Source organism: Triturus cristatus, chromosome 11 (genome assembly GCF_964204655.1).
Source record: "Triturus cristatus chromosome 11, aTriCri1.1, whole genome shotgun sequence".
NCBI lineage: Eukaryota > Metazoa > Chordata > Amphibia > Caudata > Salamandridae > Triturus > Triturus cristatus.
The window spans coordinates 3585107-3600604 of NC_140594.1; the positions used below are offsets into that span (position 1 = coordinate 3585107).

At 55.8% G+C, this 15498-nt stretch overlaps 1 protein-coding gene across 4 annotated transcripts in view; it reads right to left on the reverse strand.

The window, feature by feature from the left end:
* The window catches only part of SCARB1 (scavenger receptor class B member 1), a 636132-nt gene that overhangs the window by 213089 nt on the left and 407545 nt on the right, over positions 1–15498 (reverse strand). For all 4 annotated transcript variants that reach the window (XR_014970694.1, XR_014970695.1, XM_085634841.1 and 1 more), the window contains exon 6: positions 11195–11310. Coding sequence is in view for 2 of the 4 variants with exons in the window: in XM_085634841.1 (XP_085490967.1) it covers positions 11195–11310 (116 nt within the window). In the remaining 2 variants the exon portion in view is untranslated. The remainder of the gene's footprint in view (positions 1–11194; positions 11311–15498) is intronic.

Consider the following 15498-nt stretch of genomic DNA (forward strand, 5'->3'; position numbering starts at 1 on the left):
TGAGTGCTGTGTGCATGCTGTGACCACATGACAAGAATGTGAGTGAGCGCTGTGTGCATGCTGCGACCAGATGACAAGAATGTGAGTATGTGCTGTGTGCATGCTGCGACCAGATGACAAGAATGTGAGTACGCGCTGTGTGCATGCTGCGACCAGATGACCAGAATGTGAGTGAGCGCTGTGTGCATGCTGCGACCAGATGACAAGAATGTGAGTGAGCGCTGTGTGCATGCTGTGACCAAGTGACAAGAATGTGAGTGAGCGCTATGTGCATGCTGCGACCAAATGACAAGAATGTGAGTGAGCGCTGTGTGCATGCTGCGACCAGATGACAAGAATGTGAGTGAGCGCTGTGTGCATGCTGCGACCACATGACAAGAATGTGAGTGTGCGGTGTGCATGCTGTAACCAGATGACAAGAATGTGAGTGAACGCTGTGTGCATGCTGCGACCAGATGACAAGAATGTGAGTGAACGCTGTGTGCATGCTGCGACCAGATGACAAGAATGTGAGTGAACGCTGTGTGCATGCTGCGACCAGATGACAAGAATGTGAGTGAACGCTGTGTGCATGCTGCGTCCAGATGACAAGAATGTGAGGGAACGCTGTGTGCATGCTGCGACCAGAAGACAAGAATGTGAGTGAACGCTGTGTGCATGCTGCGACCAGATGACAAGAATGTGAGTAAACGCTGTGTGCATGCTCCTGTAGATCCATTTAAAAGACGGTGTCACATCAGGCCTAAAATGCCATGCGATGTTAAACCTTCCTTACGTCTGATGCAAACCACCACTGTAGTATCTTGGCACCAATGAAGAGTATCAACCATAACTGTTGGAGGGAGGACCACCGGGGAGTCGGAGGGACTACTCCGGGCACCTTCCTACCGCCAAGTTATAGCCGAGCGCTGCTGAGAAGCCTCCTAGGAGAGGTCCTTCTCCTATAATCGTACTAGGCCCAGTAACACCACCACACAGGACTCCGTATCAGTTGCTTATCTTGGTTCTTTATATAAAAAAGGAGTACGTTTCAATATTTACAATGGGATCGAGTGATCCGGTAAGAGTCTCAATGTTCTTGGAGGGATAGGGTAGCGGGACAGTCTTAGTACCAGTCAGGTACGGGAAGGCTCCGCGCCAGACCTTGGGTGCTGGTCTCAGAGCGGCTCGGACGTGGAGAGCCGCGACGGCGTCTGCAGGGCTCAGGTGGTAGTTCCGCTTGGGTCGAGCCGCGACACAGTCAGTAGGGCTCCGGTGGTAGGTCCGCTTCGGTCGAGCCGCGACGAGGTCAGCTGGGCTCTGATGGTCTGTTGCAACAAGGTCGGGCCGCGACGGCGTCAGCAGGGCCCCAAAGGTTCGTGAAGGTCTTGTAAGCACGATGGAGCCGCGACGTCGTCAGCAGGGCTCAGTAGGTAGGTTCAGGAAGAGTCTTTCTCCGTAGGGTCAGCCGCGATCCGATCAGCAGGGCTCTTGACTCCGGGATACAACTGTCATCTTGTTGTCGGGTCGCCCCAGATATAGGTCTTGAGCCCTTTGATGTCCGGACCCTTGCGCCCAGGAGGGCGGAGAGGCCGGGTAGGGCGCGGCCAGACGCCCAGCAGGATAGGCGCCAGGCCCCAGAGAGTTGTGGGGCGATCGCACCTAGGTGTGGAAGGACGGTTGGGGGTCCCATCGATACTGCCCTCCGCCGGGAGTGGGAAGGGCTCACGTGGTATCCCCCGGGCCAGGGGTTGGCGCCTCGATGTCCGGCCTCGCTGGGACCGAGGCCGGGTAGAGCAGGGTCACGGAGGTGGTCACGTGGAGTGACGTGTAATCCAAGATGGAGGAGCCCCGAGGTGCATGGGACCTCGTGCGGCTGAGCGAGGGGGAACAGGACCACGCCACGAGGCCGGCTCCAACACGCGTCCCCCCCCAGCTGAAGGCAGGGAGAGTCACCCATCTCCTTGGGGGTTCTCCTCGCCGAGGCGGAAGAATCGGGACAGGCCGTCGGCATTGGTGTGATCGTTGCCGGGCCGGTGTTCCACGGTGAAGTCCATCCCTTGCAGCGAGATGGACCATCGCAACAGCTTGGGGTTCTCGCCCCGCATTTGCATGAGTCACCGCAAGGGTCGGTGGTCAGTCTGGACCCTGAAGTGGGTGCCGAAAAGGTAGGGCCGGAGCTTCTTGAGAGCCCATACCACAGCGAAGGCCTCCCGTTCGATGGTGCTCCACCTCTGTTCTCGTGGTAGCAGTCGGCGGCTGATAAAGGCCACAGGTCGGTCGAGGCCCTCGGCGTCCATCTGGGAGAGGACCGCCCCGACCCCGTACTCTGATGCGTCAGTCTGCACCACAAATTCCTTGCTGTAGTCAGGGGCCTGGAGCACCGGGGCAGCACACATGGCCGCCTTGAGGGCTTCAAAAGCGGTCTGACAGCGGGGCGTCCAGTGCACCACCTTGGGCTGTTTCTTGGAAGTGAGCTCCGTAAGGGGGCCCACGATGCTGCCATAATCTTTAATAAATCGCCGGTAGTAGCCTGTGAGGCCTAAGAAGGCCCGGACAGCGGTCTGGGTTGCGGGGGGCTCCCACGCCTGGATGGCATCGACCTTCAACTGGAGGGGCGCCACCTGGCCACTCCCCACCTGGTGGCCCAGATAGGTCACAGATCCTTGACCGATCTGGCACTTGCTGGCCTTAATTGTGAGCCCGGCCCTTTGGAGAGCGGCCAGGACTTCGCCGAGGTGTCCCAGGTGCGCGGCCCAATGGTCGCTGAAGACTGCAATGTCGTCGAGGTAGGCCGCGCTGAAGGCTTCTAGCCCGGCCAGGACCTTGTTTACCAGCCTCTGAAAGGTCGCTGGGGCATTCTTCATACCGAAGGGCATCACCCGAAAGTGGTAGTGCCCATCGGGGGTGGAAAAGGCGGATCGTTCCTGGGCGCCGGGAGTGAGCTTGATCTGCCAGTACCCAGCGGTGAGATCAAAGGTGCTTAGGTAGCGGGCGGCCCTTAAGCGATCGATCAGCTCGTCTGCCCGGGGCAGGGGGTGGGCATCGGTCTTGGTGACTGCGTTCAGGCCCCGGTAGTCTACACAAAATCGGAGTTCCGGAGAAGTACCGGGGGCGGCGGCCTTCGGCACCAAGACCACCGGGCTGGCCCACGGGCTGTCTGAGGGCTCAATGACTCCGAGGGCGAGCATCTTGGCGACCTCGGTCTGTATGCAGGCCCGGACTCGGTCAGGTACTCGGTAGGCGCCATGTCGCGCAGGGGGGCTGTCCCCGGTATCCACGTCGTGTACGCACCAGGGGGTCACCCCGGGCGTGAGAGAGAAGAGGGCAGCGAAGGGTTGCAGCAGCCTCCGGCAGTCATGGCGCTGTTCTGGGGTCAGCGTGTCGGAGAGGTGGACTCCCTCCAAGGTACCGTCTTGGCCCGAGGACCCCAGGAGGTCTGGCAGGGGCTCGGAGTCGCTTTCGCCCCCATCATCAGTAGCCAGCAGCAGGCTTAGTTCAGTTCGGGCAAAGTGGGGCTTGAGCCGGTTGGCGTGCAGGACCCGGAGGGGGTTCTTCGGGGACTCCATGTCGACTAGGTAGGTGACGGGGCTCTTCCTCTCAACCACCTTGAAGGGCCCGGTCCACTTGTCCTGCAGGGCGCAGGGGTCCACGGGTGACATGATCCAGACTTGCTGGCCTGGCTCGAACTCGATGGTCGAGGCATTTGCGTCATACCAGCGCTTCATGTCTTCTTGGCTGGCTTCGAGGTTGGCTTCTGCCAGGGCCCGGAACTTCCGAGTCTGGTTCCGCAGGGTCAGGAGGTACCGGTAGACGTCGGGGGGGGCATCTTGGACGTTCGCCTCCCAGCCCTCCTTGACCAGGCTGAGGGGCCCTCGGACGGGGTGCCCATACAATAGTTCGAAGGGGCTGAAGCCCAGGGATTTCTGTGGTACCTCTCGATAGGCGAACAGGAGGCAGGGCAGCAGGACATCCCACCTCCTCCGCAGGGGCTCTTCCAGACCTTTGATCATCCCTTTTAGGGTCCTGTTGAAACGCTCGACCAGTCCGTTCCCCTGGGGGTGGTAAGGGGTAGTGAATCTGTAGGTGACCCCGCATTGTTGCCAGAGGGATTTCATGTACTTTGAAATAAAGTTCGTACCCCTGTCGCTCACCACTTCTCGGGGGAACCCCACCCTGGAGAAGATGCCCATCAGGGCCTGGCCCACCACTGGAGCTGTCACAGTGTGGAGTGGGATGGCCTCAGGGTATCGGGTGGCGTGGTCGACCAGTACCACGATGAAGCGGTGTCCTAGGGCTGTTCGGGGGTCGAGGGGCCCCACGATGTCGATCCCCACTCGTTCGAACGGGGTGTGGACGGCTGGAAATGGTTGGAGGGGGGCTTTAACTCGACCCCCAGTTTTTCCGCTAGCCTGGCAGGTCTGGCAGGACCGGCAGTGGTGTTCCACGTCTCTCCTCATTCGGGGCCAATAGAAATGGGTCACTAGGCGGCTGTAAGTCTTGTCCCGCCCGAGGTGTCCGGCGAGGGGCACTTCATGCGCCAGGTTCAGGAGGAACTCCCGGAACCGGAGGGGAACCACCAACACCCGGCCGGCTCCCAGCTCGGCGACTTTCTGCTCGCTGTATAGTAAGTCATTGTCCCAATAGACCCAGTGGGTTCCCATGGGGTCCCCCGTGGCCTGGGCGGCCGCTTGCTGTCGGGCCCCCTCGAGGGACGGGCAGGCCTTCTGTTCTTGCTGGAATTGTTCGCGGGTGGGGCCCCATTCGTGGCGCCACTGAGCCAGCTCGGGGATCTCGCTGAGGGAGGCGGCCTCGTCGGGAGACAGTTCGGATGGCCCGGCCTCATCGTCGGGTTCCTCCGTGCCGGAGGATGGTGATAGTTCTGGGCCCGTAGGCTGGTCGGTGGCCGCGGCAGCGGCGGGTTGGGCGGTCATGGACCGGGTGGTGGCGCAGGCCCACTCAGGCAGCCCTAGCATCCCCAGATGCTCTCGGCGCTCCACCTGGGCCCAGGGGGAGCTCTCTAGGTCATTCCCCAGGAGGCAGTCCACGGGGGCGTCGTCGCGGACAGTCACTTTTAGGGTGCCGGACACTCCTCCCCACTCGAAGGGGATCCTGGCCATCCGGCACATGCTTTCGGTGTTGTCCGCGGTCCGGACAGGGCATAGGACATGTGGCAGGATTTGTTCGGGGGTCACTAGGTGGCAGCGGACAGCGGTCACGCTAGCCCCAGTGTCCCGGAGGGCTTCGGCCCGTCGTCCGTTGATGGTGACCCACTGCTGGTATTTCTGGGTGTTGCTTGGGATGGCCGCTCGGGGCACCATTTCTCGGGAGCCCAGGCAGACGAGCGACATGGCCGCCGGTTCCCACTCGGGGGACCCGTCCTCGCGGCTTTCCTCCTCTTCTTCTCCTTCCCCCAGGGCAGCGGCGGCTATTTGTCAGGGAGGGGGCCCAGCGGTCCCGTTTCGTCGGTTCACGGGGCAGGCCGGGTCGCTCGCATAGTGGCCGGTCTGCTGGCAGCCGAAGCAGGTCACTGGTGGTCGGGGTCCCGGTCGGGCGATGGGGGTCCCCCTTCGGCCCAGGGTCAGGGACGTGTGGTTGGCGACTTGGCCTCGTGGCGGGCTTCTGGGCGGTCCGGCCGGGAATTCTCGGCTGCGGTGGGACCCCCCTCCTCCGCCCCGCTGGCGAGGAGGTCCCGTGGTACTCCGTTGGTAGTCCCCCACGGGGTTCCGGGGGACCCTTGTGTTGACCCATCGGTCTGCTTCGGCGGCGAGCTTCCGGGGCTCGGTCAACTTACTGTCTAGGAGGTGTTGCCTTAGTTCCACAAAGCAGTTGTTGGCGAGGTGCTCCCAGACAATGAGGTCGAACAGTTCATTGTACGAGGTGACCTTGCTCCCTTTTATCCATCCTTCAAAGGCCCGGCTGAAGAAGTCCACGTACTCGACCCAGGTGGTACCGGGGAGCTTCTTGCAGTCCCGGAAGCGCTGCCGGTACATCTCGGCTGATAGTCCGTAGCGGGTGAGTAGGGCTTCCTTCATGTGATCGTAGGAGGTCATCACTGCGTCGGGGAGTTGCATCAGGGTATCACGGCCCTCCCTGAGGAACCTCCCCCATAGGCCGGCACCCCAATCCTTCCGGGGTACCCGATGGGAGGTCATGGCTACCTCGTAGGCTCGGAACCACTGCTGGATGTCATCGTTCTTGTAGTACTCTTTGACGACATCCTTGGGGATATGAACCTTTGGCTCGGTCAGTGGCAGAGCGTCCCGGGCCCCGGGGGTGCTGGTCTCCCCCGTTTTGGATTTCAGTTCGAGTTCTTTGAGGCTCCTCTCATGCTCGAGGGTTAGCCGTCTCTCTTCGAGTTCTCGATGCCTTTTCTTTTCCTCGATTTCCTCTTGCAGCCGTAGTTGCTCCAGGGCTATTTTCTTCTCCGCCAGCTGGAGCTCGCCGTCCAGCCGGAGTCGTGCGAGGTCCATTTCGTGTGCCCGGACCCTCTCTCGTTCTCGTATCTCTTCGTGGGATAGGCTGGCTTCGGGAATGCCTCGCCCCCCATCTGTCGGGGTTGTGGTCGGCAGGTTTTCGTTCCGGGCCGAGGTCCCTTCGGTGCGGGGTGGAGTGGCCTCGGTTTCGGCCCAGGCTTTCAGGGCTTTCTGCATTTCTTCCTTGGTGCCCAATCCTTTGGTTGGGATCCCTTTGTCCTTGCAGAATTGTTTTAGTTCTTTGTGGGTGTATTCTTCCAGTTTTTCCAGCTGGAAGGTTGCGGCCACGGTTGCTTCTTGGCCGTCCATGGTTCCCTTTTCTTTTTCCGTCTGGTTAGGTAGTGGGTGCGTTACTTGCTTGTACGATTGCGTCTGGCTCGGATCCCGTCGCTGGCCAACAAATGTTGGAGGGAGGACCACCGGGGAGTCGGAGGGACTACTCCGGGCACCTTCCTACCGCCAAGTTATAACCGAGCGCCGCTGAGAAGCCTCCTAGGAGAGGTCCTTCTCCTATAATCGTACTAGGCCCAGTAACACCACCACACAGGACTCCGTATCAGTTGCTTATCTTGGTTCTTTATATAAAAAAGGAGTACGTTTCAATATTTACAATGGGATCGAGTGATCCGGTAAGAGTCTCAATGTTCTTGGAGGGATAGGGTAGCGGGACAGTCTTAGTACCAGTCAGGTACGGGAAGGCTCCGCGCCAGACCTTGGGTGCTGGTCTCAGAGCGGCTCGGACGTGGAGAGCCGCGACGGCGTCTGCAGGGCTTAGGTGGTAGTTCCGCTTGGGTCGAGCCGCGACACAGTCAGCAGGGCTCCGGTGGTAGGTCCGCTTCGGTCGAGCCACGACGAGGTCAGCTGGGCTCTGATGGTCTGTTGCAACAAGGTCGGGCCGCGACGGCGTCAGCAGGGCCCCAAAGGTTCGTGAAGGTCTTGTAAGCACGATGGAGCCGCGACTTCGTCAGCAGGGCTCAGTAGGTAGGTTCAGGAAGAGTCTTTCTCCGTAGGGTCAGCCGCGATCCGATCAGCAGGGCTCTTGACTCCGGGATACAACTGTCATCTTGTTGTCGGGTCGCCCCAGATATAGGTCTTGAGCCCTTTGATGTCCGGACCCTTGCGCCCAGGAGGGCGGAGAGGCCGGGTAGGGCGCGGCCAGACGCCCAGCAGGAGAGGCGCCAGGCTCCAGAGAGCTGTGGGGCGATCGCAACTAGGTGTGGAAGGACGGTTGGGGGTCCCATCGATACTGCCCTCCGCCGGGAGTGGGAAGGGCTCACGTGGTATCCCCCGGGCCAGGGGTTGGCGCCTCGATGTCGGGCCTCGCTGGGACCGAGGCCGGGTAGAGCAGGGTCACGGAGGTGGTCACGTGGAGTGATGTGTAATCCAAGATGGAGGAGCCCCGAGGTGCATGGGACCTCGTGCGGCTGAGCGAGGGGGAACAGGACCACGCCACGAGGCCGGCTCCAACAATAACCATAACATTGCTATGTGGTCACAGTTGGCGGCTGCGGACTGATTTTAGGAGCTTTCCTGAACTTTAACGAAGCTGTGTCCCTATGTGGATGCAAGGGGCAAGGTGTTTCTAAAGTTTAGCCATGCCACAGAGTAGGCACAATCTATCTCCCATTCTAACGGATTTGAATGACAAAATCGTCAACACCGCCAAACGGTCCCACCAAAGCCCGGTGAGAATGTCCTACCAGAAACTTTCACAATGCCTGGAGCAGACAATTCTGCTTTTTTTCTGTTTTGGCAGCTAGTGCGGGGACCTAAGGATGCTGCCAACAAAGTCCCATTTCTTTAAACGCGACAGTAATCAGGCAGTGTTATTCTGTAAAAAATGTAGACAGTTCTTGGTTGACTTGGAGGCATTGGAAAAGATGCTGGCACCATGATTTGAGCCTTGACTGAATTGCACCATTGACTGTGCTGATAAGTAACTAGGAGTTCACAACAGGATAATTCTCTGCAGCGTTCTTAGCTGGCATGAACGTGATGGCAGTCAGATCACCAACAATCTGCGAGGCAGCCTGGGACGGGCTAGTTGTAACTGTGTGGTTGTCTGGGTGGATCAAGCGGAGAGGCTGGAGTTTGGCTGGTGACAGAATGTCCTGGTGGATGAGACTGCTGCACACTGGAGAGAGCCTGGCTCTGTGGAGCCTCTAGAGAGGCAGGCCATGTAAGGACAACTATACACTGGACGAGCACAATATCCATCAGTCCAGACCTTAGGGAAACCCGAGCATGGGCCAGCGGGTGAGGGCAGCCTGAGCATGGGCCAGCGGGCGAGGATGAGATCCATCAGTCCAGACCTTAGGGCAGACTGAGTATGGGCGGGCGAGGACGAAATCCATCAGTCCAAACCTTAGGGCAGCCCGAGCATGGGCCAGTGGGTGAGGACAAGATCCATCACTCCAGATCTTAGGGCAGCCTGAGCATGGGCCATCAGGCGAGGACGAGATTCATCATTCCTGACCTTAGGGCAGCCTGAGCAAGGGCCAGCGGGCGAGGACAAGGTCCATCAGTCCAGACATTAGGGCAGCCTGCGCATGGGCCAAGGCGCGAGGCCAGCCAGAGCATGGGCCAGTGGTTGAGGACAAGATCCATCAGTCCATATCTTAGGCCAGCCCGAGCATAGGCCAGCAGGCGAGGGCAGCCCGAGCATGGGCCAGCGGGAGAAGACGAGATCCATCAGTCCAGATCTTAGGGCAGCCTGAGCATGGGCCAGCAGGCGAGGACGAGATTCATCATTCCTGACCTTAGGACAGCCTGAGCAAGGGCCAGCGGGCGAGGACAAGGTCCATCAGTCCAGACCTTAGGGCAGTCTGAGCATGGGCTAGTGGGCGAGGGCGAGATCCATCAGTCCAGACTTTAGGGCAGCCTGAGCATGGGCCAGCGGGCGAGGACGAGCTCCATCAGTCCAGACCTTAGGGCAGCTCGAGCATGGGCCAGCGGGCACTAGATCCTTCTGAGATGCTGGAGGTTTAATGCACTGGTCCCCACCATTTTGATTGACCTGAGCGACAAGAAATCAGGTGGTGACAGGGTCCAAAGGATGCCAGATTGAACAGTAGGTGGCAGCATGAGGAGGTTGCCATCTAGAGCCATGACCCCTACTCCCATTCAAGGTGTTACAGGCAGCATGCAACCTACCAGCAGGCAATTTCCTGAAGCATGGGGACCTTACCAGAAGGATCAGAAAGGACTGGGGAGTGGGAGGGACAGAACCACGAGTGCTAGCAGGATGTGGATATGTTGCGGTATCAGCGGGGAGGATCAAGACAGTCTCTTGTCTCTACAAGGCAATCAGGTGAGACATGCAACAGCCGCTAGAGCGCCTGCGATTCCAGTGGGAAGAAGACATTGGGAAACTGATTCCAGAGGTGGAGAGGGATAAGATCCTAGAACGAACCTTGGAAGTGTCTCGAAATGCACGATTTAAAATAATCAATTTCTATATACTGCATAGAGCGTACCTCACCCCATCCCACATTAGGAGGTACTTTGGGACGAAGACAGCCGCATGTCCGCTATGTGGGGAGAGGGGGGCACACATAATTCATATGTTTTGGAGCAGCCCCACACTGCAACTTTTCTGGGAGGAGATAAGACAAGTGGTGGGTGATTTTACTGACAAAGAGCTCCCACACACACTTCCTCTTAGGATGGTATCCACATACAGCCAAACACAAGGTGACAGGGAAGTTTCAGGACCTGGCCTACATTCTGGCCAAAAGAGAGATAACCAGAAATTGGAAGGCATCGGGGGGACCGACGATTGTCTCCTGGAAAAAAAGAACTAGAAAAGTGGTCAGGAGTGGAAAGTAGACTGCTCCTCAGGGAAGCTAGTCGAGGGATCGGTAAGATAGATAGGGCCAGGGCGTGGGATAACGTAGTGAGTGACCTGACAATGAGTAGACAAGATGACAGCGGAGCGAGTTCCCCACAGCTGGCGACGCCGGAACGGGAACGAGAGAGGAATGAACTGGAGCAGCGACAATGGGCACAACTTCGTACTGTAACTAAAAGTTTCATCTTGCGAGAACCCAGAGATTAGATCCCACCCACTTAAGCGCAACTCAAGGGGGCAGGGGGTATTGTTTTGTTGAAAGGGGTGTTAAACCATGCACGCCAGAGAGTACCACTACGGTGTAATATGTAATGGTTATGACAAGAATAATGTATATGTGCATCAGTACTATCTTGAAAACCTAATAAAATCTGGTCGTAAAAAAAAATCTAGAGCCACATACAACCCCTCTCAATGGATCAATGTGCTTGGCGGTCTCCTGTCTTTGTCCAGGATGGCAGACGTCCCATGGTGCCCAGAGCATTATTTGTTTATTTTATTTGAAGTTTTTTATAACATGCTCAAGCGACTATAGGATGCTACAGAGCACAGGTACGGCAGGGGATAGGACAGACACAAAGGTGGGGACAGTCACACAGGAGCACACTTGGAGGTAAGACATGAAGGAGGGTGCGGAGGTCATGACTGGCCACATCTGAAGTCTCGGTAGCCTGTTACCTCATAGTGTGCCACTCGAGAGAGTGGTAGGGGAGGGTAGCTGGCCTTTGGAGGGACTCAACTGTGTCTGCACAGATTCCACCTCCTTTGGGGCAGGGAAGGAAAACTGGCAGAGAAGCCGAAGGGTCATGGAACTGGATGCCCTCTGAAGCCAAGCGTGATGGGAGCAACTGGAGGGGTCATTTCAGTCCAAAGAAAAGTTGGTTCTGACCTGCAGGCATCCGGACTGTAGAACTCGAGGTTGGTGGAGGGCTCCATAAAGGGCGGCCACATCTGGCCAGCGGTGCCGTTGATCATGTTGCACTGTTCACTTTGCCAGAAGTTCACCTGCAGCAAAATATCAACAAGAGTATCAGGAATCAATTCAAAAGAGCTGGTCACCACCTTCCAAAAAAGAGTGGCATTACATGTATTAATCCTTCCTGTGTAGGTTTATGAGAAAGCACCATACATCACTACCTCAAGCACTTTAACAGCTCCAGGAACAAGAAGTGCATCTCACGTATTTCCAAATGGTTGCAAGATTTGAAGGTATAAGGTAGCTATTGTTCCTGATTTTGAACTCTACAGGCAGAAACCTAAAAACTAACCCTCCTCCATAACATTGAAGAGAATCTTTAAACCAAGAATTCAGAAAATGTCTCGCTGTGACAGAAGTCCACCAACAGAACTACCTACTCTTTCCATCTGTATCAAGTCTCACAACAGAACCGGCCCCTCCTTCCTACCACCTCATCAGTCCCTTGAGTGAATACACCACTCCTTCTCACTAAGCAAACAGTCTCACCTTGTAACCAGTCACTCCTTCCCACTATATCACCTGCCCTGATACAATCAACCACTCTTTCTCACCACATCAACTGGGCCCTAACAGAGCTCACCACCCCTTCCCACTATATCGACAGTCACCTGACAGAACCAACCACTAATAGACCCTACAGCAACAATCCCCACTGCAACCAACCCACCACTGCAACCAACCCACCACTGCAACCAATCCTCCACTGCACCCAACCCACCACTGCAACCAATCCCCCACTGCACCCAACCCATCACTGCAACCAATCCCCCACTGCAACCAATGCCCCACTGCAACCAACCCACCACTGCAACCAACTCACCACTGCAACCAACCCCCCCACTGCAACCAACCCACCACTGCAACCATGCACCCAACCCACCACTGCAACCAATCCCCCACTGTAACCAATCCCCCACTGCAACCAACCCACCACTGCAACCAACCCACCACTGCAACCAATCCCCCACTGCACCCAGCCCACCACTGCAACCAATCCCCCACTGCAACCAACCCACCACTGCAACCAATTCCCCACTGCAACCAACCCACCACTGCAACCAACCCACCACTGCAACCAATCCCCCACTGCAACCAACCCACCACTGCAATCAATCCTCCACTGCAACCAACCAACCACTGCAAGATACGAGTGGGCTGCAGGGAAGGTGCCATTGTATCGCACCAGATGAGGTATGACTCCCCGGGATCACAAGTCAACAGGTGCAATAAATATCGCCGACTCCTAGTTTGTGTGGAGTAATATGCAGTTTTTAGTGTTCACTGCAGCAAAAGCCGCTCGTCAAGGTAACTAGCATATACTTTTCCCCTTTTAAATTCTGCCAGCTAAGACCTGCAGAAATTAATTACTGGGTGCAGTAATTTATCTACAACTGTGAATTGTGTTTCTGGGAAATCTCCCCACAGTGATCATCCCTGCTACGAACTGTTTGCTCGCTTTGTAGCATATTGTTTCCAGTTTAACAACAGCACTACCCTAGGGATTACAAAACCCACCACCCAAAGAGACTAAGACCCAAGCAAAGCCCAGCACTGGGCCTCGGTGTGTCAAGAATCTCTGTGCCCAAACCAAAGGTAATCGAAGGTCTGCTAACCATGTTCACGAGAAGCACTGTCCCTTCTTCGGGAGATACCTGAAGGTCCCAGCTGCTCAAGGTTTTGCAGTAGTAATGAAGTTTACAGAGGTCTTTACAGGTATCTTGAAAACAGCCACGCTTGGGGGAGGGCACTCACTGAACCCCACGTGCTCCGAGCTCTAAGTGAAAATGGACTTTAGGATTAGGGCCCAGACCCAGCACGAAAGGGCAATATCTCAAGTATGGGTCACTTTCAATTAAATCAATCAAAAGATCTTTATTCGGATATTAAAAACATCCATAAAAGTACATGTACGTCACAACAATTCATCCAAATTAAAACAATAAAACAATCATTTAAAAAAAATGTTAAGAAAATATCACAGTTAATTTTATAAAGTAAACTTCCTGTGAAATACAGGTATCTTAACAATAACATTATTTTACAGTACTACGTGCATAATATTTTGGCCTGGCATATGCTACAGTTGAGACAATACACAACTGATTAGCTATAACATGTGCAAAAGAGCAACCACTAATACAAATATACAATATGCAAACTGAGTAATCAGACCACGATCATTGATGCTCGAGAGCGTATATTGAAGAAAACAACTAACTCTGAAGATTACATCGTCGGAGCCTCGCATCAATGAATCTCTAAATGCCGGGTTAAAATCCATCAGTACATTCTCTCTAAAATACGGAATTAGGTAATGTTTAGTATATTTCACATAAAAACCACAGAAAAACATAAAATGTAAAAGGCTTTGTTTTCCACCTAAATTACAGGGACAGCTTAAATTTTCCGAATTTTTGTGGAAGCCTAATGGGAATCAAAGTAGGTTTTTAATGCTCCCGTCCCTGAAACGAAACAGCAAGCTCCTATTCCATCTGCCTCGTTTCTTTCGCAAGTAACCCTGGGGCAAATTATTAGACCTGTCACTTGTTTCCAAAACGGGAATGTACCTTTTAATAGCAGATTTTACAAGCGCGGTCCTTTCCCTCTCTTTGTGGTTGTTATGTTGTGCGGATATGCAGAGCCCACTATCACCTGGGAGGGTATCCTGGCATTGAGCCGGTGAGAGTCTAGGCACACCGAGGGCATAGTGGTACTACTCGAAAAGGCAGGTCCTAAGATTCTTGCGGAGCTCAAGAAGTGAGGAGGAGGCTCTTATGTGCAGCAGGTCACTCCAGGCTTTAGGAGTGATGTAGGAGGAGGCACGTATGTGCGGCAGTGGCAGGTCACTCCAGGCTTCAGGAGTGATGTAGAGGCGGCGGCAGGTCACTCTAGGCTTCAGGAGTGATGTAGGAGGAGGCTCTTATGTGCGGCGGCAGGTCACTCCATGCTTTAGGAGTGATGTAGAGGCGGCGGCAGGTCACACCATGCTTTAGGAGTTATGTAGGAAAAGGCTATTATGTGCGGTGGCGGCAGGTCACTCCAGGCTTTAGGAGTGATGTAGGAAGAGGCTCTTATATGCGGTGGCAGCAGGTCACTCCAGGCTTTAGGAGTGATGTAGAGGTGGCGGCAGGTCACTCCATGCTTTAGGAGTGATGTAGGAGGAGGCTCGTATGTGCGGCGGTAGGTCACTCCAGGCTTCAGGAGTGATGGAGGAGGAGGCTCTTAGGTACGGCAGGGCACTCCATGCTTCAGGAGTGATGAAGGAGGAGGCTCTTATGTGCGGCGGCAGGTCACTCCAGGCTTTAGGAGTGAGGTAGGAGGAGGCTCGTATGTGTGGCGGCGGCGGGTCACTCCAGGCTTTAGGAGTGATGGAGGAGGAGGCTCTTAGGTGCGGCAGGTCACTCCATGCTTCAGGAGTGATGTAGGAGGAGGCTCTTATGTGCGGCGGCAGGTCACTCCAGGCTTTAGGAGTGATGTAGGAGGAGGCTGGTATGCGTGGCGGGTCACTCCAGGCTTTAGGAGTGATGTAGGAGGAGGTTCTTATGTGCGGCGGTGGCAGGTCACTCCACGCTTTAGGAGTCATGTAGGAGGAGGCTCATATGTGCGGCGGCAGGTCACTCCAGGCTTTAGGAGTGATGTAGAGGCAGCGGCAGGTCACTCCATGCTTTCGGAGTGATGGAGGAGGAGGCTCTTATGTGCGGCAGCAGGTCACTCCAGGCTTCAGGAGTGATGGAGGAGGAGGAGGCTCTTGTATGCGGCAGGTCACTCCATGCTTCAGGAGTGATGTAGGAGGAGGCTCTTATGTGCGGCGGCAGGTCACTCCAGGCTTTAGGAGTGATGTAGGAGGAGGCTCGTATGTGCGGCGGGTCACTCCAGGCTTTAGGAGTGATGTAGGAGGAGGCTCATATGTGCGGCGGCAGGTCACTCCATGCTTCAGGAGTGATGTAGGAGGAGGTTCTTATGTGCGGCGGCGGGTCACTCCAGGCTTTAGGAGTGATGATGGAGGAGGCTCGTATGTGCAGCAGGTCACTCCATGCTTTAGGAGTGATGTAGGAGGAGGGTCTTAAGTGCGGCGGCAGGTCACTCCATGCTTTAGGAGTGATGTAGGAGGAGGCTCTTATGTGCGGCAGCGGCAGATCGCTCCAGGCTTTAGGAGTGATGTAGGAGGAGGCTCTTATGTGCGGCAGTGGCAGGTCACTCCATGCTTTAGGAGT